The 24,770-nt window shown below is 42.0% G+C and overlaps 1 protein-coding gene across 2 annotated transcripts; it reads right to left on the bottom strand.

Moving 5' to 3' along the window:
- Positions 1–1,223: 1,223 nt before the first annotated feature.
- Positions 1,224–24,021, bottom strand: LOC106581837 (protein Wnt-6). 2 transcript variants are annotated; one of them, XM_014164240.2, is made up of 5 exons: positions 23,366–23,447; positions 19,034–19,151; positions 18,706–18,926; positions 5,355–5,662; positions 1,224–3,981 (listed from the first exon to the last, which is right to left on the bottom strand). In XM_014164240.2, the coding sequence occupies exons 3-5, from the start codon at positions 18,902–18,904 to the stop codon at positions 3,520–3,522; spliced, it is 969 nt and encodes a 322-aa protein (XP_014019715.1). In that variant the 5' UTR covers positions 18,905–18,926; positions 19,034–19,151; positions 23,366–23,447; the 3' UTR covers positions 1,224–3,519. The 2 variants fall into 2 exon arrangements, with proteins under 2 accessions (XP_014019715.1, XP_014019714.1); XM_014164239.2 differs by lacking the exon at positions 19,034–19,151 and having other exon boundaries at positions 23,366–24,021.
- Positions 24,022–24,770: the final 749 nt, after the last annotated feature.

The following is a 24,770-nucleotide window of genomic DNA, read 5'->3' as shown; positions in this document are numbered from 1 at the left end:
TGCTCTTACTCTCTCCTTTGTTCCTGGTCAAGATTCAAGCTGACTGACAACAGAGAACGATCTCCCCAATGAAAGGAGCCAACAAGAAGAGATTCACATCTAAGTCGTGATAACTGGCTTTCAATAGTTCTCATGTGAACAGTTACACTCTGTGACAAACCTGCATCCCATATCGCACACTATTCCCCATTTAGTGCATTACTTTTGACCAGAGCTATGTGGCCCCTGGTCAAAAGTAGGGCTGTAAATAGGGAATAGGTTGCCATTTGGGACATTGCCAAAGGTTCCAGTATCTAGAATATGCACCTTTAATGAGAACCTCTAAGCTCAGTGACTAGACCACCGGGAGTTCATTCATCATTGCCCTTATGATAGTCAGACATTACCCCAGGAGGAGTCATATTGGTCTGATTGATCCAAGGAAATGTGTCTGCCTCATGACATATAGCCACTTAGAGTGGCAGGCCTTCATTAACATCTCTGTGTGTTTTACAATCAACGGGCAAAGGCAGACACATATCCGAATACACCGCATTCCTCAGGGCACTGTTCGGAGGGAGACGTGGAAAAGTACACCTCTCCATTGAAAGACGGCAGGCAGGCAGGCAGAGAGAGGCAGCCACAATAATACCAGGGCTTCTATAAATCTATCCACTGTCTATGCAGTTCCTCTGGCTTTACCCACGCTGAACCGTAGCAGCTTGAGGAGAGAGCGCTCCTGGCGCTTTCCCTGTCTGTGGCCTACCTCTGTATTAAACACTGCTGGCTCCACTGAAACGTGAATTCCTGGAAAAAATGAACTTGTGTCAACTTGCAAGGCTCAAACTAATACAGCAGGATTTTTTTTTTTTTTTTACATCATAAATAACTCAAAACAACACATTTTTTTGTTGGGTGGCAAAATGATATAGTTGAAGCAGAAGTGTTGAAAATATATCTTCCAGAATGGTCATTGGAAGGGAGTGAGGTGAAACCCTCCACCCTGACCCAGTATGAAGACAATTAATATGAATAACACTTACACAATGTGTTGAAGGTCAACGGAAGGCAAAAGTAACATACGTTTCTATTAATCTACCCGTTTACAAAGGGTTATGCATTTAAATCTCTGCTTTGTCTTGGTCTAACAAAGAAAGGCACTAAAACGAGACAAAAAATGACATTTGAATTCATTTCTACATAGACCAGAAAACAAAAAATACAAATAAATGAAAACTAGAGTGAACAGTTTACTTTTTATTTGTATAGTAAATGCAGAAACTCAATTGTCAATTTATTTAAATGTATATAAATACTGTAACTGGAAAATAACTAAATGGACATGAAATGACCTTTGTAGAATAATACAAGTTTAATCAATGAACAACTAAGTATGAGTGTATCAAAATTATGTCTAAGAATCAAAACAAATGCTGAGAAATGATCTTTAAATCATTCAACATTCCATGACAAAATCATGTTTTCTAAACTTGTGTCTTGCTTTGAATCCAGAAAACAGCAAAACAACTTTCTTCCATTTTGACAAGGGCTGTTTAAACATACATACAGTAACAGTAAAACGCTCCTGGCAGCCCAACAAGTCCAAAAGTAGTTCTATGGGGAATGGATAGGCCAAGACCTTGCTTAGTCATGCATATATCTCACATATGAAATGTCACATTTGGTCTGATTTCATAATTTGGTCAACTACAACCCAAACGTAACATGGTAAAGTGATCAATTCTACTGCTAACATAACTGTATGTAAAGAATGCCTAATATTGTAGTAAATCTCAGCCAGAATAGTTCAATTTGACAAAGTCTTTCTCCCTTAAAGTGATATTCTTTTGTACAAAAACTGTATTTAGATTAAATTAAACACAAAATGTTTCTGATTCCACAGATAGAGCAAGTAGCTCTGAGAATAGAGTGATCCTGTGCAGTGTGTAGTTACTGTCATGGTAACAATATTAACTATGAACCCTCTGGCAAGAAATCATCTGGTCATAAACCATGGTATATTGGCAATAAATTATCGCGATGTGATCTCTCATCGTACTCTCTCTTTGTTTTGCCAACGGTTTCTTGTCTTACAGATCCCTGAAAGGTAAGTAGCAACAATAAACATACTCTAAAAGAAGGGTACGACACAGTACATTTGAATAACTTATAGCTATGCACATAAACAGAAAATGTACAGCGTGTTTGGGTACAACACAATTCATGAGGAATCGTTATTATTATTAATCACAGTGAATGCTTTATTTCCCCCAAAAAACAAGCAAGGAGATCTTATCTGCCTATTCTAAAGAATGTAGGGAGAGAGTAAAAATAAATGGTCTTTCTAACTTCCAACTCACTTCAGCAAGTTGACTTATCAAAGAGACAAATGTATGGATTCATTGTCAGCATTGTATGTGATTGTGACTGGCTATTCTGCACAACATGACTATACGTAACAAAGCTTAATGTAACAAATGCTTTAATTGAAAGTGCATTACAAAAGCCCTTTATATTAAACAGATAAACATAATATCATACTTTCTCGATACTGCACCTCATACAAAAAAAGTCTGAACATATTTTTCCATTTGCAAACTACTCAAACAAACAAAACCAAAATGTAACATATGGTTTACATAGATAGCTCCCATATCCAAAGTGCTTTTCAGAGAGATGGTAGGCACGTTCCTCACCTTATCACTATGAGTAGTCTTGTCATAAAATGTTCATAAATAATAGTCTCGTATGTCAGTTCAGCTCCTCACCATGAAACAAGATGGGGTTCGTCTTCCAAAAACACAACCCCACATTTCCCTTTTTTGTACATTTTGTGCTAGATACAAAAACCTGTATTCCATGTTGAGCATGTCCATTTACCTTTCACATGAAGGACATTTATGTTACATAGGAAAATATTTTATCACCATGACCATAGTTTTATTTTCCACACGCAAAGTCATTATCTTTTCTTCCCAATAGTCACCCCTCGTAGTTACATGGTTAACTGACTATGCAAAGTGTTTCCCTAATGGTGGGTTGTTGGCCCCATGTTCTTAGTGGGTCTTAGCATTGGGTTTGAGGCTAGAAGCAGTTGTTATACTATTTTCTGGGTCAATGGCTAATTCTAAAGACTTGTGGTGGGTGGTTCACTGTGCAAACATGTTTGGGAACCACTGCTTTAGAGGCTAACAGCTCTGTACAGATGACTGAGAATAGTACCAAACTTTCTGATTGTCTTATATGACATGGGACCCAGCATTCTGCTCTAGAAAGTTCTGGGAGCTGAAACGTAACTTTTAAAAAGAGCCTAAGTTCAGGGTCATAGAGCTCTATGTGGTGAGCACTGAAGTAGTGGCCATTCTGGACTGTTCTACAGCTTGAGAGGAGAGTTACTGCAGCTGTCTGCCCAAGATGATCCTAGATAAGACATTCATCTTTCAGCGTGCTCCTGAAGTGAACTGTGGGAGCCTGATCTCAGTGCATCATTCCTGTGAGGCTGAAGAGGCCTGAAACCAACCAAGTTCCTCTGTGGTAATGCTAGTGACAGAGACTGAGCTCTTTCCTCACTGAGCACTTCTTACACTGCACCACGCAGCACCAGTGGAAGCGACAGAGACAGTTCTCCTCGAACACTACCGTCTCGTCTCTGTAGCCACGCTCACAGCACAGCAGGTCACAGCCGCTCACGTCCATGGCTGTGCTGTTGCACATGCGGCCCCGCGTGCCCAGCGAGCCTGTCTTCCTGTTGGGTGAGCAGAAGTCGGGCGATTCGGCCGAGTAGATCAGGTCCTGTTTGTCCGGAGGCTTGATGTTCTGGCCCACAGGAATCAGGGTCTTGCCATCGTTGCCTCCCATCACCTTGGAAGCTCCATTAAACCTCTCCAGCAGGCGATCACCCACCTCCCGAAAGTGAGGCATCTTTTTCCAGCAGGTCCGGAGTGTGCAAGACCCGGACAGGCCATGACATTTACATTCAGTCCTCATATAATTCCTCACCGCCTGTAGTTAAGACACAGAGATAGATAGGTGAGATAAAAGCAGACGCTATACAGAAGGAATTTACCCTCCCCCTCTTGCCTCTGGCCTTCACAGAGCTCCCAGACCTTGACAACAGAACAGAACAGAGATCATTCAGTTATACTTGTGCTAATTAACCCATTCTGGCTGCATGCACTGCTCTAACCTCTTAGTAGCTCTTTAAGATCACGTTGTTGTTTCTACATTTGGGCTCTCTTTGCTTCTTGTATGTTATTTTTCCAAAGATGTCCTCCTGAGACTATAATTGGCCAAACTACACAGCCACTCCTCCCCATTTACCTGTCTCTGACCCCTTGGAAAGGTTTTGGCTTGTGTGAAAGTGTAACATACTGTGATGAAGCAATACTGACAAGGGTGAGCAAGTCCCAGGAGATTCAGAGCAATAACCTGTAATTACCTTCTCAAAAGAGCAGACAACCTCCAAACTGAGTCAGTGTTTCCCCTATATTCATTTAGCAGCGATGGACCACCGCTGCTAAATTCTTTCCACCGCTTCTGCCGAGACTCGCTTTTAAATGGATAGTCGTTGGCTCAATGACTGGAAGTATATGGGAACAGCTAGCATGTCATTGCGCTAACGCTAGTAGCAATGCACCACACCACACACAACATTGCCACCGTTGCTGAAAAAAATAATATGGGATCAACGTTGCAATGTTCCTCTCTCCCTATCAACAAGAAAGTCATTGTATTTCAATATTTCACTTTGTCAACATACATGTACTTAGTCCTTCATAAAGAGCTGGAAAAATCACCGTTTTATAAGGAGAAATATTAGCAGCTACTACTTGCCTTAAAGGCTTGAAAACAAACTGTGTGGCACACACTTGTTTCCCTGTTCAGAAACACGATTTTTTGTTCAAGTATCAGTTTACAGTGTTATAGAACTATGGCTAGAGGCTGTCTTGGATGATGCATTGGATGAAAGGAGGAACATTCAGCTAGACAATTAAGACTTTCAGCGTCTAAACCTAATTTTCATCTTTGTTTCAAAAAATTATAAAAAGTAAGCATCAGGTGAACATAATCCAAAACATTTCTGAAGTATCATCGCCTGGACTTTTGCTTATATCAGCATAGGTCAAATAAAAGATATGAGATTAAGTGTGTTTGGAGGGAATGATAAAAAGTTAGCTCCACCGCCTGGGGTGGTCTAGCGCTCTATAAGCTACTGTCTCTGGGGCACATTAACCCTGTGCAACTGCAAGGATGGGTTCGAATTCGACCCAGTGTTCTTTCCTACCTATATATATCCATTGTAATAAAGCATGAAGAAGTGTGAAAGGAGTGGGACTGCCACACCCGTTATTAAAAAAAGAAACGTTTCGCTGTACCAGTCGTCCTGCTTCGTTGTTGTGGAGATCGATCAACGTCCTGATGTCACTCTTGCCCTTTTTCCTCTTGGCATCCATGAACTGCTTGGACTTCTCGTAGCCAAACTCCACGTCGTCTCCGCAGCCGCCCCACTCCCACTTGACTCCCTCGCCAGAGGTGGTGGTGGAGGAGGCAGGCCGGGGGGGAGCCCTGCTCCTGGTCGCCTCACAGCCACACTGCAGCAGCTCCCCCATACTGCAGGCCTGCGTTACCGCGTGGGTCACCCCAGCCGCCGTGATGGCGTACACAAACGCTGTCTCCCGGATGTCTGAAAGATCACACAGACACGCGCACACACACACACACGCACACGCACACACACACACACACACACACACACACACACACACACACACACACACACACACACACACACACACACACACACACACAGGATTATCATCAGAGGAGTGAACAAAGAGTGACCCAGGGCACTTAGTGCTTTTCCAATTTTTATTTGATTTATTTTGTATTTAACCTCTAACTAGGCAAGTCAGTTAAGAACAAATTCTTATTTACAATGACGGCCTACAAATGAGTGGGCCGCCAGTGTTTATGCTAATGTAGGCCCTAGTGTTATTGTGTTTCAATCCAGAGTGTGACACTACAGACTTGTGGCGAGAAGAACCAACAACCTCTGCAGCATTCAAGACTGTTGCTTTGTGCGAAGGTGTTAAAGTTCACAGTTAGCCATTGATATGTTAATCCAAGCAGAAAAGTACCCAGGGCCTTGCCTTGGCTCCAAGTTAGAGCAGGCCCGCTGGAGCCAAGGCCCAGCGAGACACGGGTGCCGGCCCGCGTAGATGGAAACAGAAAGGTCGGATCCTTTTGGGTAAAACACTGGGGTAAATCCTCAATACCCCTGGTATCTCAGACACAGCTGCAGGGCTATTTCTGTAAAAGGGGGGCTTACCACCCTGGCCCAGAGGGATGTACAGCTGCAACTGCAGATTCCCCTGTTCTTTGTTACTTTGGAAAAGATCCAGGTGTATTTTAGGCCAGTTGTCGACAACATCTCTATTCACTGTTTCTAGCTGCTATATTTTCAGGAACTGGGGGAAGGGAGGTAGGCAGTTAGCAGTCCATTGTGTCGAGGCTAAAATGAATGACTTATTTTCTGGAGCTGGAAGACATGAGCGTGCAGTCACCGCTCTGCCCTGTGCCAATTCCATATCGCATGATTCAGTGAATGGGATTCATTAAATCTAGTGAAACAGAATCGGTGCCGTGCGAGGGCCCTGCAGACCAGCACCCTGTGATATGAATACCAGCTGCCTGTCTGCACACCCAGTGATGGCTCCATACAGGCCTGTTCTGTGTGTGTGGCGTCTCCCTGCCAGCCCCAGCCCCAGCTCAGCCCGAGCCTTGCCCCAGCCTCAGCCCATCCCAGCCCCAGCCTAGCCCAGTCCAGCCTAGCTCAGCTTTGACAGTCACCTGAACAGCCCCAGACCAGCTCCAGCCCTAGAACAGCCCACCTGAACACACCTCATCCTGATTCCTCCTCAGTCCTCCCTACATACTGCTCCAATAAAGCCCCTCTCTGCCTGCCTGTCATGTGCATTGTGCAGGCCATTCCCTATCACACACCATCACTGTTTGTTCTCAGGTTCAACCAGCTGTATAGATCTGGGGGGAAAACAAATGTTCTCCTCCCAGGCCAATTGAGTGTACAGAAGGGGTAGAGCTGACTAATTCAATAACTTCTGTTGAGACTCCTCTTAGGCCAGTCATGTCAGCTGCTGTTGCAGGAGGTTTCATACAGTCTGTGTCCCAAATGGCACCCTATTCTCTTTAAAGAGCACTACTTTTGACCAAGACCCATAAGGCTCTGGTCAAAAGTAATGCACTGCATAGGGAATAGGGTGCCATTTTAGAAGCGTCCATAGAGGGATTGAAGGGAGACGTCTAACAGTCACACCTGTTTACTGTTTCAGCAGGAGAGGTGTAACTAGAGAAAACAACTGCAGACAACTGTTTAGCCCCCCCGAATCTCTAAGGAGTTCAATGTCTAGACAAGTTACAGTGTTGTTTCAGTTAAGAGCTATGTCCCTTAGCTTCGCTCGTCTTTAGCTACTACACCAATGTGTAATGCAATCATCATATCTATATTGGATAGAAGACGTTCAATTCATAAAGTTAAACAGAACTTTATTACAAACACAATCAAAAAGTGTGTTTGTTCAGTTGTACAGTGTGACCAACCCTCTTGACTAAGATGATAAAAAAACCCAGTTACATGACTATGAGAGAGAGGAGATTATGAAAATGTATATCTCTTGATTTGAACACCCTTTTATAATTTCCTCCAAGACAAAAATTCCAAACTTCTCCAGCAGCCTATGCCTGGGCTTGCCTGGGAGATCACTTGGTGCCAGAAGGGGCTTCACGAGGAATTAGCTAATCTTTTTTTAATACTCAATCTTTGAGTCAATGACGCATGGGTTCAGGTAAAAAAAAAATTGAGGGAACCCAGGGCCCCTCTCTATAGCAGTACATGTGACAAAGCCTGACGAGTGTGAATACTTTTTATTGATTGATTTTGCTTCCATGTGTCACAGTCAAGTCTTGTACAGCACATATCTAATAGAATACCTGAAATCCATTCTATTAAGTCATAGAACAGTGAGCACACCAAGAAATCCCTAAAGATGCACAAAATAGACGAATACACTTACTCCAAAACTATACACATTCCACCTTAAAAATTATGCATAGCCTTATATTGCATAGCTTTTACTATAATCTGATAATTGACTCAATGCAGCTGCTCTGTTGATCTCTGAATGGCGAAAACACATATTTCTTTCATCATGCAGAGGCCAAGGCCATAAGCCCCTCTCAAGCCCTCAACTTCGAGCCAGGGGAATGTTCAAGAGTATTCTGACTATAGCTGGACATTGGTGTTCACTGGATCCACACTACTGTGCCTTAACACAGGTGTGAAAAAAGGGATTATATTGAAAATACATGAAAAATCTGTAAGCTTAACAACTGTCTGCCCCAGTGGAGCAGTGAGAGATTGATATAGTACATGACTTTAAGTGTTGGTGGTATGGAAAATGTATGAATGTTCATTTATATTTATCAAATTTATCCCATGTCCAACTGGGATAATTTCATTGACATTATTATGACATTATGTCACAATGTCTCATCTCATTCAGAGAGGAATGTGTGCAATGTTAAATCAGTATGTTTTTAAAGAATTCGTTTTTGTATATACAGTACCAGTAAAAAGTTTGGCCACACCTACTCATTCAAGGGTTTTTCTTTATTTGCATTATTTTCTATATTGTAGAATAATAGTGAACACATCAAAACTATGAAAGTAATGTAGTAACCAAAAAATTGTTAAACAAATCAAATTATTATTTTGTATTTGAGATTCTTCAAAGTAGCCAACCTTTGCCTTGATGACAGCTTTGCACACTCTTGGAATTCTCTCAACCAGCTTCATGAGGTAGTCACCTGAAATGCATTTAAATTAACAGGTGTGCCTTGTTAAAAGTTATTTTGTGTAATTTCTTTCCTTCTCAATGTGTTTGAGCCAATCAGTTGTGTTGTGACAAGGTAGAGGTGGTATACAGAAGATAGCCCTATTTGGTAAAAGTCCATATTATGGCAAGAACAGCTCAAATAAGCAAAGAGAAACGACAGGCCATCATTACTTTAAGACATGAAGGTCAGTCAATGCGGAAAATTTCAAGAACTTTGAAAGTTTCTTCAAGTGCAGTCGCAAAAACCTTCAAGTGCTATGATGAAACTGGCTCTCATGAGAACCGCCACAGGAAACAAAGTCCCAGAGACTGCTACAGAGGATAAGTTCATTAGAGTTAACTGCACCTCAGATTGCAGCCCAAATAAATGCTTTGAATTAGTGCAAAGAAACCATTAGTAAAGGAAACCAATAATAAGAAGAGACTTGCTTGGGCCAAGAAACAAGGGCAATGAACATTAGACCGGTGGAAATCTGTCCTTTGGTCTGATGAGTCCAAATTTGAGATTTTTGGTTCCAACCGCCATGTCTTTGTGAGCGGATGATCTCCGCATGTGTGGTTCCCACCGTGAAGCATGGAGGAGGAGGTGTGATGGTGTGGGGGTGTTTTGCTGGTGACACTGTCTGTGATTTATTTCGAATTCAAATGCACACTTAACCAGCATGGCTACCACAGAATTCTGCAGCAACGCCATCCCATCTGGTTTGTGCTTAGTGTGACTATAATTTGTTTTTCAACAGGACAATGACCCAAAACACCTCCAGGGTGTGTAAGGGCTATTTGACAAAGAAGGAGAGTGATGGAGTGCTGCATCAGATGATCTGGCCTCCACAATCCCCCGACCTCAACCAAACTGAGATGGTTTGTGATGAGTCGGACCACAGAGTGAAGGAAAAGCAGCCAACAAGTGCTCAGCATACAGTGGTTGCTCCACTAAAAGTTTTGCGATTAGGCTTCGGGACTTAGAGGTAATTTGTGGTTTAGTACGGTACCCTGCGTCACCACTTCATTGCTCCAGACCAGCGCAAGGGGGAGTTAGAGCACTGATTATGCTTTTGGGTCCTACTCTGTCTCTAACTGAAAATGAATGGGTGACTTAAATCTAAATACAAACTGATAATTGTGCACAACTTCAGTATTACTTACTAAAACTGTTGTTACACTAAGGTTTTTATTATTTTATTTTGTTAGGATTATTTTGGTTTTACTGTAGTACTGTAGGCCACTCATGACCGATCACGTTATACAGCGCCTGAGTAGCGCAACGGTCTAAGACACTGCATAGCAGTGCAAGCTGTGTTGCCACATACCCGTGCCGCCCTCGACTGGGAAACTCATGAGATGATTGTAGGTCTTTGGTTTCTCTCCCTCTAAAAACATAAATAAATAATTCTAAATAACAAACTAGCTTTATTTACAAATTAGTAACAATGTCTCACCCCATGTTCAAGAATGGCCTTTTTCTCCCTCATTTTACGTTATTTGAAAACAAAATAATCTCCAATATATTGTTATTTTTTAAACAAAGTGATTATTATTAATTCAGAATTATATAAAAGCTCATTGGATATTCTCACAGATATTTTATTAACCCTGTTATTAGCAGGACAATATATATTGGTCATATTGTTCATGGCTCCCGAGTGGCGCACAATGGGAGTTTTGGTGGGCGACCCTCTCTTGGCAGGTTTATTGTACTGCCATATTCATTCAATTTTTATAAATGGTGCTCTGTGGGATGTTCAAAGTTTCTGATATTTTTTAATAACCCAACCCTGATCTGTACTTCTCCACAACTTTGTCCCTGATCTGTTTGGAGAGCTCCTTGGTCTTCATGGTGCCGCTTGCTTAATGGTGTTGCAGACTCTGGGGCCTTTCAGAACAGGTGTATATATACTGAGATCATGTGACAGATCATGTGATACTTAGATTGCACACAGGTGGACTTTATTTAACTAATTATGTGACTTCTGAAGGTAATTGGTTGCACCAGATCTTATTTAGGGGCTTCATAGCAAAGGGGTGAATACATATGCACGCACTACTTTTCCGTTTTCAATTTTTCGAATTTTTTGAAACAAGTAATTTTTTTCATTTCACTTCACCAATTTGGACTATTTCGTGTATGTCCATTACATGAATTTCAAATAAAAATCTATTTAAAATACAGGTTGTAATGCAACAAAATAGATAAAACGCCAAGGGGGATGAATACTTTTGAAAGGCACTGTGTTACCACTCATTTTGATATCTTCGGGAGATGAGAATCGTAGGCTGAACAATAATAGGCTACGGACCTAGAAAGCCTGAGTTTATTTAGAAGTCCCATTGTGTTACGACCGGTTGTAAATATATGGTGTAGGGTAGGTTCCATAAGGCTAGGTCCCGAGTTGAGGTGTTCCTCTGCGAGATCCATGTAAATATATGGTGTAGGGTAAGTTCCATAAGGCTAGGTCCCGAGTTGAGGTGTTCCTCTGCGAGATCCATGTAAATATTTGGTGTAGGGTAGGTTCAGTAAGGATAGGTCCAGAGTGGGGGGTGTTCCTCTGCGAGATCCATGAGTGTCACTACAGTGTAGGGTAGGTTCCGTGAAGGACAGGTCCCTAGTGGGGGAATTCTGAAAGAGGGACGAAAGTCCCAGCCGCAGTGGCCGTGAAGCCAAAGGGTGTGTGTGTGTGTGTATGAACGTTTGAAGATGATTCATGTGTAGTAGCAGTAGCAGTAAAGAGAGATTGGTTTATGCCTTAGTGGTGCGGGGAAATGTGACAGATTAGGTGAATTGACAGACACAAAAGTATCATCCAGCACCAAAAGGTGTAGTATGGAGTAGTGACCAAACTATTGATAGCCTAAGCTGTTACTACTCAACGCCGTTGGGGGGTGACGCCGAGTCAGTGTTAATGGATATGGCTTTTAGAAGCCAGGAGACTCCCGGAGTGGGATGGGTAGAAGGGCAAAATGTTACCAAAGCATTAGAAGCATTAGAAGGGCATATGACCAGCACCAAGAACCAAATAAATGGTGGGGAAAATTAGCCAAATTGGACAAAATTGGTACACATTATCCCGTAGATGGAAAGTTTAAAACCAGCCAAGAGTATAAGGATGCAATCGTAGTGTGGAATATTGAAATCAGAGAACGGCCCAAACTACATTACACAGGCGTCCTAACCATGGCATTTTATCAGCAGCGGATAAAACTGGAAAAAGGGAAAAATAGAGACCTACGAGGTAAAATGGAGCAGGCAGTGGACAAGAATGAGGCGACAAATATAAAACGAGGCATATCTGAAGGGCGTGCGCATAGATCAGATCAGGGGTGTCCAACCCTGTTCCTGGAGAGCTACCTTCCTGTATGTTTTGGACAGTCGTGAGTTCGCGAGGAGTGAGGAATTTGGGCCAAGGTCAGGTCAGATGAAGTGAGAAAGAACACGCATCACTAAATTCTGTCTAGCAACAGAGATGCATTGGCTGTCCAGATGTGTAAGGAGGAGACACGGCAAAGGAGGAAGGCATAAATATATGGGCTTGTGTAAATATGTCTTTGTCTTTCAGCTGTTTGAACCATTGGGTGAATACACTTGGTTTGAGCTTTGACTAGTTCTCCGTTAGTTTTTCACTCCATTTTTCAGAACCTAACACTCTCAACCATCTTCATGAAGAATGCTTTTCCAACAGTTTTGAAGATGTTCCCACATATGCTGAGGCCTTGTTGACTGCTTTTCCATACCTCATCCCAAACCATCTCAATTAGGTCGAGGTTCGGTGATTGTGGAGGCCAGGTCATCTGATGCAGCTCTCCATCACTCTCCTTCTTTGTCAAATAGCCCGTACACAGCCTGGAGGTGTGTTGGATCATTGTCCTGTTGAAAAACAAATGATAGTCCCACTAAGTGCAAACCAGATGGGAAGGTGTCTCGCTGCAGAATGCTGTGGAAGCCATGCTGGTTATGTGTGACTTGAATTCTAAACACTGTCACCAGAAAAGCACCACACCATCACACCTTCTCCTCCATGCTTCACGGTGGGAACCACACATGCGGAGATCGTCCGTTCACCTGCTCTGCGTCTCACAAAGACAGGGGTTTGGACCAAAAATCTCACATTTGGACTCATCAGACCAAAGGACAGATATCCACCGGTCTTTGCTCGTGTTTCTTCATGTTTCTTGGCCCAAGCAAGTCTCTTTTTATTATTGGTGTCCTTTAGTAGTGGTTTCTTTGCAGCAATTCGAACATAAAGGCCTGATTCACATAGTCTTCTCTGAACAGTTGATCTTGAGATGTGTCTGTTAATTGAACTCTGTGAAGCATTTATTTTGTGCTGCAATCTGAGGTGCAGTTAACTCTAATGAATGTATCCTCTGCAGCAGAGTAGATGCAGAGAAGCAGAGAAGACTGGGTCTTCCTTTCCTGTGGTGGTCCTCATGAGAGCCAGTTTCATCATAGCACTTGATGGTTTTTGCGACTGCACTTGAAGAAACTTTCAAAGTTCTTGAAATGTTCTTGCCATAATATGGACTTGCTCTTTTACCAAATAGGGCTATCTTCTGTATACCACCCCTACCTTGTCACAACATAACTGATTGGCTCAAACGTATTAAGGAAAGAAATTCCACAAATTAACTTTTAACAAGGCACACCTGTTAATTGAAATGCATTCCAGGTGACTACCTCATGAAGTTGGTTGAGAGAATGCCAAGAGTGTGCAAAGCTGTCATCAAGGCAAAGGGTGGCTACTTTGAAGAATCTAAAATATATTTTGATGTTTAACACTTTTTTGGTTACTACATGATTCCATATATGTTATTTCATAGTTTTGATGTCTTCACTATTATTCTACAATGTAGAAAATAGTACATATAAAGAAAAACCTTTATTAATGAGTAGGTGAGTAGGTGTGTCCAAACTTTTGACTGGTACTGTATATCAGTGGAGGCTCCTCAGAGGAAGGGGAGGACCATCCTCCTCAGCGAATTTCATAAAAATATAATACATATCATTTTTAGATAAAACTATACAAAATATATTAATGTCACCAAATAATTGATTAAAACACATGAGTTTTTGCAATGGTCTACAGTAGCCTCAACAGCACTCTGTAGGGTAGCAACATGGTGTAGCTGGAGGACAGCTAGCTTCCGTCCATCTCTGGGCACAATGACTTCAATACATAACCTAGGTGGCTCATGGTTATCACCCCCTTCCATAGACTTACACAGTAATTATATCAACTCCAACCACCAACCTATCAGAGCTCTTGCAGCATGAACTGACATGTTGTCCACCCAATCAAAGGATCAAAGAATGAATCTAGTACTGAAAGCATAAGCTACAGCCAGCTAGCACTGCACTGCATCAAATGTGGTGAGTAGTTGACTCAAAGAGAGAGAAAGACAACAGTTGAACAGTTTTGAACAAATTCATTCATTCAAAAATGGAGGAGCAAGAGAGAGAGAGAGAGAGAGCGAGAGAGAGAGAGAGAGAGAGAGAGAGATTTAGTCACTTTCACTTAATTAGCTAGCAAATGCAGCTAGCTAGTTTAACCTACTCAAACACCCGGGTCAAACATAGAGGGATGCTATGTTAGCTAGCTGGCTATGACTATCCAACACTGGAGCTCTTCCAAGTCAAGGTACAGTGCATTCGGAAAGTATTCAGATCCCTTCCCTTTTTCCACAATTTGTTACGTTACAGCCTTATTCTAAAATTGATAAAATAAAAACATGTCCATATCAATCGACGCACAATAACCCATAATGACAAAGCGGAAAAAGTTTTTTATTTTTTTATTTAAGCAACAACAACTAAAACTATGTATACCTTGTTTGAAATAGTATTCCAACCCTCGAAAGTGAGCTCAGGTGCATCCTGTTTCCATTGATCATCCTTGAGATGTTTCTACAACTTGGAGTCCACCTATGGTAAATTCAATTGATTGGACATGATTTGGAAAGGCACACACCTGTCTATATAAGGTCCCACAGTTGACAGTGCATGTCAGTGCAAAAACCAAGCCATGAGGTCAAAGGAATTGTCCATAAAGCTCAGAGACAGGATTGTGTCGAGGCACAGATCTGAGGAAGGATACCAAAAAAATGTCTGCAGCACAGTGGCCTCCATCACTCTTAAATGGAAGATGTTCGTAACCACCAATACTCTTCCTACAGCTGGCCGCTCTGCCAAACGGAGCAATCAGGGAGAAAGGGCCTTGGTCAGGGAGGTGACCAAGAACCCGATGGTCACTCTGACAGAGCTCCAGAGTTCCTCTGTGGAGATGGGAGAACCTTCCAGAAGGACAACCATCTCTGCAGCACTCCACAAATCAGACCTTTATGGTACAGGCCAGACTGAAGCCCCTCCTCAGTATAAGGTACATGACACCCCACTTGAAGTTTGCCAAAAAGTACCTAAAGGATTCTCAGAACATGAGAAACAAGATTCTGTGGTCTGATGACACCAAGATTGAACTCTTTGGCCTGAATGCCAATCGCCACGTCTGGAGGAAACCTGGCACCATCCCTATGGTGAAGCATGGTCGTGGCAGCATCATGCTGTGGTGATGCTTTTCAGAGGCAGGGACTGGGAGACTAGTCAGGATCAAGGGAAAGATGAAAACCTGCTCCAGAGCACTCAGGACCTCAGACTGGGGTGAAGGTTCACTTCCCAACAGGACAATGACCCCAAACACACAGCCAAGACAATGCAGGAGTGGCCTCGGGACAAGTCTCTGAATGTCCTTGAGTGGCCCAGCCAAAGCCCAGACTTGAAACTGATCAAACATCTCTGGAGAGACCTAAAAATAGCTGTGCAGCGACACTCCCCATCCAACCTGACAGAGATTGAGAGGATCTGCATAGAAAATGAGAGAAACTACCCAAATACAGGTGTGTCAAGCTTGTAGCGTCATACCCAAGAAGACCTGAGGCTGTAATCACTGCCAAAGGCGCTTCAACAAAGTACTGAGTAAATGGTCTGAATACTTATGTAAATGTGATTGTGTTTTTTATTTTTAATATATTTGCAACATCTTCAAAAAAACTGTATTTTTGTTGTCAGTATGGGGTATTCTGTGTAGATTGATGAAGAAAGAAAACTATTTAATCTATCTTAGAATAAGGCCATAACGTAACAAATTGTGGAAAAGTCAAGGGGTCTGAAGACTTTCCGAATGTACTCAAAAGTTTGGACACACCTACTCATTCAAGGGTTTTTCCTTATTTTTTATATTTTCTAAATTGTAGAATAATAGTGAAGACATCAAAACTATGAAAAAACACATGTGGAATCATGTAGTAATCAAAAGGTGTTAAACAAATCAAAATATATTTGAGATTCTTCAAAGTGGCCAAATGGACAATGACCCAACAAACCTCCAGGCTGTGTAAGGGCTATTTGACCAAGAAGGACAGTGATGGAGTGCTGCATCAGGTGACCTGGCCCCACAATCACCCGACCTCAACCTAATTGAGATGGTTTGGGATGAGGTGGATCGCAGAGTGAAGGAAAAGCAGCCAACGAGGGCTCAGCATATGTGGGAACTCCTTCAAGACTGTTGGAAAAGCATTCCAGGTGAAGCTGGTTGAGAGAATGCCAAGCGTGTGCAAAGCTGTCATCAAGGCAAAGGGTACTAATAATAATAATAAGTATGTGTCCCAAATTACACCTTTTTCCCAAAGGTATTGTACTATATAGGGAATAGGATGCCATTTTGGACTCAAGCTAAGTGTGTCACATTCATAAGGAAGGACTACTGAAGGACCTAGAATGTGTGGTGGTTGTTTTCTCTCCAGGAGTCTGGAGAAAACATCTCCGCCAAGCCAGGCGACGCAAAGCTCCCAAATGATGATTGACAGAGAAGCAGACAGAAGCAGGAACATTCTGACAAATTAATATTGAGTTGCATTCCTGAGGTGGCAATAGAAATTACATTCAGACTATATTATGATTATTATATCTAATCACAACCATATATTGTCTCTGAGCACGTCTAACTACTTCATTATAACCATGAGACAACATGTCGAAGCAGCCAGCAGGGATCGCAGTTAACCTCTGGCATCGAGAAGCCAACAAAACAACAGCTCTGGTTTATATGTTTAAATATAGAAAAAAATTGCCTCAAGTTATTTTTGCAAAGGGAGAATAATGTAAGATACTTTGTGCAGCAGCCCCAGCCCACTGCGTGCATGTGAGAAAGTGAACCTGTCTTTGCAGATCTCCCTGCACTGACAAATGGTCATTAGTGGTACATCTTGATAATTGTGCTGAATGCTTCAAAACAGAGGAGCACTTAAGCCTTACCTAAAGACATGGAGGAATTTACGATTAATTACCATTTTACCTAGCAGTTTCACCGAGTTCTCTAGTTCTCAGTGAAAGGAGTTGCTAATGTTGTAGCCTAATCCTGACAGCAAAATCTCTTCACTCAATTTACACTCAACTAAAGCCACAAAGATGCTACTCAGATCAGACTGTCTATGAACTGATCAGTCCAATAAGTGGTCACATACCACACCACAGGCACTCTGCCCTCTGCTGGCCTTCAGCAACAAAACAGGAAAGTTACAAACCAGAGTTTTCAGGAAGATGACGTATGTAATCTAGCACTTTAGGAGGTATCATCTTAATACCCAGATCTCCTTCATTGTGCGACCAAAATTATGTTAAAGCACCCGCAGAATACTTAGCTTTGCCACAGGAGATTACAGGCTTCGTCTGGAATTGCTTATATGGCATGAGATACTCAGAATTTAGTCTTAAGAACTAAGTATAGGTTCTTTGAGACAGAAAATCTTTAAGTGAAAGTTAGAATAGGCATTTCTTGTTATCAGATTACTGACGATCAGTGGCGGTTCTAGACCATTTCAACTGGGGGGGCCAAGCTGGGGCCAGTTGTACTGTTAGAGGGGCCAGTTACATTAGACGTTGTTGTTGTCATATCGTTTTCTTCACTGCATTGCAGCATTAGCAGGCAAAAGACCATGTTCATAATCATTAGTGTTCCGCGTTGCCACTGTCTAATAACGGATGTAAAAAAAGAACGATGGCAAAAATTAGTTAAGTAAAAATTATTTCATACTACACATTTAGGGGGGCCACAAGGGGGTCCAAAATTGTTGTCTCAGGGGCACCCCCCCCCAGAACCATCCATGCTGACGATCAAGAACAGGAATTTTGTCAGTGCCAGCGGTACGTTAGCACTCTAATTGTTTCGAAGATGAACGACATCCTCTAAAGGCCATGTATTAGCTAAATAGTTAAGAAGATAAAACCGATAAAGGATACACTGTATTGGATCTAAATGGTGGCTTGTTGACAAAACACTTCCTTGTTGGTACACACAGAATGGTCTCTATGAACCACGAACTGAAAGGTGAAAAAGGACAAGACATCGTACAAAAAGCAGGACAATAATTGCATAGTAGCAGACTACATTAGTTTTATTTCTGACTTCAAAGAGCACCGTTGATGTTAGAGATCAATGGTTATGAGAAGCAATTTAGGAGATTATTTGGAGTGTGCAATTTAATGCAATAGAGGAGCAGTCAAGTGTAAATCTGTCTTGTAAACATACAACAGATGGTCTTGTTCTCCACTGTACTCGGGATCAGACCTGAAATTGAAGTGAGGCCATTGGCTGTGCACTCAAAGGGTCAAGGGTCACATCCTAAGTGATACACTTTTGAACCATGAGAAAGGCACTTAGATGATCATTCTCCATGTCAGGCAGAATATGTGTTGAGGTATTGGAAAAACTAGGGGGTAATTATTAAAGGTTCCTATTTATTTCCACAATGACAAGTCCTCACTCACCTTGTTGGAGTATTTTGCCAAAGTACTTGTTCTGACTGGTGCAATTCCAGCGGCGAAAGCGAAACTGGTACTGGCACTCCCGTACACCCAGCTTGGCACCCTTGGCGACCTCGTGGACAATCTCTGGCTGGGTCTGGCACAGCTCGGCCTGCTTTCCCACTAGTCGCTTGGTCTTCCTGCAGATACTGTTGGGATCCATAACCAGAGGGCTCCCCACTGCCCTACAGGGAAGCACACAACACATAGACTGTGACTACAACTCCTGTGTCATACTACAGTGGCATAACATTATTATGAGGTCTTGTTACATTTCAGAGAAGTATCTTACCTAGAAGTAGCACTAAAGTTAAATGAACGTGTTCTTCTATCAGGCAGTTTGGTTACTTGACATCACATAGTTGTGCAAAAAAGACATTTCAGGTGTGGAGAGAAATAGTAAAGCTGTGCTGATCGTCAGGGAACATAGAAAAGAGAGAGAAAGTTGCATCTTAATTGCTGTGTTTCTTACATCGCGTTGACAGATGTATGTTTACACTTAGGTAAATTGTTTATTTAAATTCCTAATGGGAGTACGGGCCTCAGGTCCAACACTGTGAACTCTCGCCAGTACTTCCCATGACAGTTGCTATGACATAATGTGAGAACAGCCCTATCCCCCTGTTCCCTCTATTCAATAACTCTGCATCTGACTCCAGTTCAGCTGATGTGATCTGTAAACCTCAAGTCCATTTTTATCATTATGTGGGAGTAGGAGTGAGTGAGAATACCTCATTGCTTTTCACTCACCCCTGTCACAGCTAATCTTTCTAAGTAATAACATTCATCTGCCTCGTGAGTTTGTTTTAAAAAGTCAAACAAGCGCTCTTTCCAATCCCTAGCATGGCGGTCTGATAAGAAGCATGAGACACAGGACATTTGCTCTTAAAATGTAATGCATCCCATCTCCGGTAAGTCAATTACTTTATTGAAGTAGAAACCATTTATATATCAATGTCTGAAATGTCACTGTATATCTGTGATTCAATCAAAATACAAATTATTTGTACAGTTAGATGTACCTTTTTTAGTTATAGCGTCATGGAAAACTACAAACTGAATTGCCAACATGCTGTACACTTGTCCTTGAAAGACTGAAAAATAGCATAATGGCTGCACAGATTAAGCAAATAGAAATTCTTAAAAGCCTAATAATTCACATTGTCCTAAAAGTGGGGAGTGAAAAGCAACTTAATGCCCACAATGTGAGTTATCTTCGCTGAAGTGTGAGAACTTGACTCCGGCAGTCCAGCGTCAACGACTTCTGGGATCCAGACATCCTTCAATGTATTGACAACGTCTCCATAGAAACGAATTACAGGGGAATACATCTCAAGCACGCTCTAGTATTCCTACACAGATCTGACTCCAATAAATCCACACCCCTGTGTAATTAAGATCTGCAGATGCAGTACTTAGCAGACACCCCGGGTCTTTACAACCCCTGATTATCTGATGTGTCATGGCCTTCAAACCTGCGTGAATCTGTGTGCTAGGATCACAGTTTGAAATTGGCTCAGCGAGCTGCTCACAAAAATAAGGGACCAGGATTTACTGCAGTAGGTGTAGACTCGTAAAAAATAGCAGCCCATGTTGGACAGAGTTTCTTCTCTAAGTCCTATGTCATTGTTAAAGTCAAAGGCAAACCCTCCTAGCCCAATTCAAAAGAAATGCTTGAATATCACATGAGCAGCTGATGCAGCTTGAACAATGACAGGGCCGTGCCTTGCTTTTTGGGGGCCCTAGGCAAAATGTTGTTGTGTGCCCCCCCCCATTTTTTCATGGGGCGGAGAAAATGTTGCTATTTTATAACAAACTTCATGCAATTCTGCTCATTTTGCCATGGGTCAAGATTTAATAGCTGGCTAAACTAACTTACCAATCTACAAAAATGTTGCTGACATTGGCCTTCCCTGTGGCTCAGTTGGTAGAGCATGGTGTTTGCAACGCCAGCATGGTGTGTGCAACGCCAGGGTCGTGGGTTCAATTCCCACAGGGGGCCAGTACAAAAAGAAACACGCATGAAATGAACTGTCTGAAATGTATACATTCACTACTGTAAGTTGCTCTGGATAAGAGCGTCTGCTAAAAGTTAAATGTAATAGTCTAATTGAGTGACTGACAAAACAAGGGAAAAACTGCTGTGTAAACAAATTTCAAAATTGCACCTTGTGTAGTCTACTATTCTAACTCTCAACATTAAGTTGAGACACGGACTGAGTACAACATTTAAAAAAAAAATATTAATCAATGCAAAACTTTTGTCAGGGCCCCCTAGCAACCGTGGGGCCGGCCCGGAACACTGGCATTGACCAAGTCTGAGTATGGTTCCAGCAATATGTAGATGAAGAAATTTGTCTGTCTTGACCACCATACTGTGTTCCAGCGTTAATCCAAACCAGCGCTAACCTGAACAGGATCCTAAGAGGAACATGATGCTATTAGTGTTGAATATAAAGGATAGGGCTCTTTATAAGCACACATAAAAGGAACTACAAAATCAAGCAATCAATCTTCCCTGTCCATGCAATGTGTCTGTATTCCTTTGATTTATCAGTCACTGTAAAGCCCCTGGACATGATAACTTTGAAACAGAGTCCAATCATAACATAAATGAGGATGTATCGCCATCTATGCAATCAAGAGGCCTCTAAGCAGCGCCTCGCATTAAATAGCATAGAGATAACCAGAGACCAAAATAGAGCGGGAAACACTGATAAAAGAACAAGTATCCAAATAATCAGTCTCAATGTAGGCCGACATGATCCTTTGGAGATAAGCCGTTCTTCTAGCTGTACGTGTACCTCAAGTTACATTATGAATTGCATGGCCGTAGATATGTGGCCTTTTTTCACTTTGCAAACGAGTGAATTTCATCCTCCTTAATCCTCTAAGTATGCTGGATATGAAGTCAGTCACGACAAGGCTGGATCGCTAGCTAGAGAGTGGCTTGGGTTCAGCTCTGTGGTCCGTGGCTCAGAGCCATGGCCCAATCATCGCTAGAACTCAACACTAAATCAAGTGACTGGAACCCGGGGTCCTGCATGACACCAATGCACCGCTGCTGTCTGTCACATGTTTGTCTTGCAATAAGTGAGGATAGCATGAGGCCTACGTGTGCACTGAAAAATCCCAACGTCTGGAAATCGGCAGAGGCCACATACTCTGTGGTTAAACAGTGTACATAATATCCCTGGCCAAGCCTTGTCATTCAATCTTTATCTGATCCCATCTCTCTGGCCTGGATTGGATATCATGCAATTTTCCAGAAAGATGTATTGCTTTGAAATGGGAGTGAGAACAATAAAGATCTGGTATAATGAAGTGCTTCTCTGCAGGTGATGCAGAGCTGTAGACTGGCCCAGGACCCATTCCAAGCCGGGTGAGTGGGAATGGCACACGCTATATGCATACCTGTGGGCCACGCTCCTGGCTGCCTGCCAGACTATGACCCACACTTACCCAGGAGGATCAGGAGGTTACTTGTCCTGAAACCTGCAAAGGCATTCCACACTCTCTGGTCTCACTGCTCTCTGTCCAAATGATTAGAGCCTAATCAAAGAAGCTCTGAAAGAATGGGTTTATCTCTGGACGTTTCATCTTCCCCACAAATTACATCCTGTCTGTCTGGTCACGCTGACAATCATTTGCTTCAAAAGACAAGGGGTAGAGAGACAGGAGTGTGATGGCATGCCCAGCTCTCAACAGAAAGCATCTTTGTCCTGTCAAACTGCAGGACCTCCAGGTGTGCTCACCTGAGTGCTCCAATTTTGTCTTAGAGGAGAGATGTTCACAGTTCAGCAGTACTAATAGCTGGCTATTATCGAGATTGGATGAGATGCAAACATGAAATGGTTTGATTTACCTAAACATCCCCCTTCAGATGTGCATGTCTCAAATGAATGTATTATACTTAATAACAAATCTGGCTCTGTCTTTTTAAGTCTCATACATCTCAGAGTGCTGAACAAAGAATTGTTTTATGATGACATATAGGCACTGCCTCAAGGTCCACCTAAAATTCCAACTCTGACAGCACTAATATCTTCTTTTTTTTTTACTACAGACAAAGGCAGACCTCCAAAAGTTGCAGCTGCATCTTTCTGTCTAGCCAAGGCATAACGTTAGGATCTTTCGTTTTTATTTTACTTTTTGATTTACCTATTAACCACATTTTATAGATTCGTTTGTTATCAACAATAAAAATGCTGTATAGAAAAAATATTGTGTGGTAAATGAAGAAATGTTGGGAGACTGACAGAGATTGTTTTGTCAATCGTAACAATTTCTTTGAGTAAGGTTGCAATATGGTGAGAGGTTAAAGAAAACCAGAATCTTTAATTGGAAAGTAATTCACAATGCGGTCAAGGTCATAAAACGTGTTACCATGTTATAACACTTATTACACAAGGCTATTTGAATAGTGGTTGTATCAATAGAGTCGGATCCAGAATTGTATTTTAGTGCAATATGCAGAACATGGACACAACATCAAAAACATGGACACGCGTGCATAACCTAGCCTACAAAACATCAGATGACAGAAACACTTCATTCTGGGAAACTTCATTTCCATTTGCAACTAAACTGGAAGCACATGTTAATTGTATGTAGCATGACTTACCACCATAACCCAATGATATTGACCGGACATAGGAGAATGAAAAACAGGGCAAGTTGAGTCCGAGATAATAGAATCGTCATGATGAGAGTATCCTAACAAAAAAAAGTTACGTTAAAAAATTAGAGCCGTCAATTAATGTGTTGTTGTTTTCTTGGGACGTCCTGCAGAATTGGTGATCTGCAGGATTTAGAACCTCCACGAAACGCGCAAAAAATCCATTGAACTCCTCTTTGGGTGCATCACTAACGTTCGATTACTCGGTCAAGAGGGAAGAAACATCCGTGGTGAAATGTGTTAACCTCTTCATAGTCCTCTCTCTGGCAGACAGATTCAAAGCGCAAATGCCAGAGGAAGAAGTGACAAGCACGTCTTAACTAAAACACACAAATTCCAATTGCACAGCGATTTTAATCTGGCAGCAAGGATACTACAGCCCGGGGGTGATGGGATGCAGCCAGACCTTGGGCAGAAAAGTAAACCCAATGACCCAGCAGATTCCGTGTGGACAATTCATGTTGACGTTATAACGCAAAAGTAATCAATTGTATTGGCCTTGGTAACATTGGTTGGATTTGTGCGTTGCTCGGCATCGAAATGGTTGTTCATAGTCAAAGCGCACAAGTTTACCCAGGTGTCTGCGCGCTCGTGCACCCAACTTCCCCCCACACCCGTATTCAAGTGGGAACGTATTTTCCTTGGATAAGAAATGCGCTCATCTCCAACCCGGTATGACGTTGCTTCAGGGCAAGTGAAATCCTTACTGTCGCTCAGAAAAACTGGATAATTACTTGGACGAGCCTGTGTGCACAAGGGTATTTTGTGAAATGGGAGAAAGAGAGAAACATTTCCCTTGCGTGTTTACAGTAAATAAATAAGACCTCACGGGAATGGAAGAATTCATCTCAGGTGTTGCAAATAGGCATACCTCTGCCATATTTGCCCATATCTGTTGATAACGTAAACATGCATACTTTTGGGGAAACTATGTATCCCCTCACCTGTTTTTCTATAATAAAGTAGGCTAATAGACCAGTAAACACAACTTTCATTGCAACTACAACAGCTGTGGAAAGGCAATAACATGCTTAAACATTTCTTGACAGACTGATATCAAATAATGTGTTTCTGCTCATCCCTTCATCTATATTTTTATTTAGGCCAAGTAGCCTAAATGTATCTAGGCTATTACCTCCATCTGTGCTCAAATCTATTTTATAATGTTTCCATTATAGGCCCTAATCTATCGAAACACCTGCTCTCAGGGCTTTTTCTTTGCTGAGTTCACATTCTATTTTTGTCATATTAGTCATTAATAAAATATGTACAATATTTTCAAGACAAAATGACACGTTGTGCCCATGTGTCATACATGCCTTACATAGGTATCATTGCCATGTTTATATCT

Source organism: Salmo salar, chromosome ssa21 (genome assembly GCF_905237065.1).
Source record: "Salmo salar chromosome ssa21, Ssal_v3.1, whole genome shotgun sequence".
NCBI classification, from domain to species: domain Eukaryota; kingdom Metazoa; phylum Chordata; class Actinopteri; order Salmoniformes; family Salmonidae; genus Salmo; species Salmo salar.
The sequence above is the reverse complement of the archived record's forward strand: the minus strand, read 5'-3'. Positions and strand labels throughout refer to the sequence as shown.

Bases quoted from the DNA above. Each gene is read 5' to 3' on its own strand.
- LOC106581837 (XM_014164239.2), bottom strand. From the start codon at position 23,445: ATGACGATTCTATTATCTCGGACTCAACTTGCCCTGTTTTTCATTCTC. The intron at 5,663-18,705 runs GTGAGTGAGGAC...GTGATCTTTCAG, and splicing joins TGGCAAAATACTCCAACAAG to ACATCCGGGAGACAGCGTTT. The intron at 3,982-5,354 runs GTACAGCGAAAC...TCTTAACTACAG, and splicing joins ACAACGAAGCAGGACGACTG to GCGGTGAGGAATTATATGAG.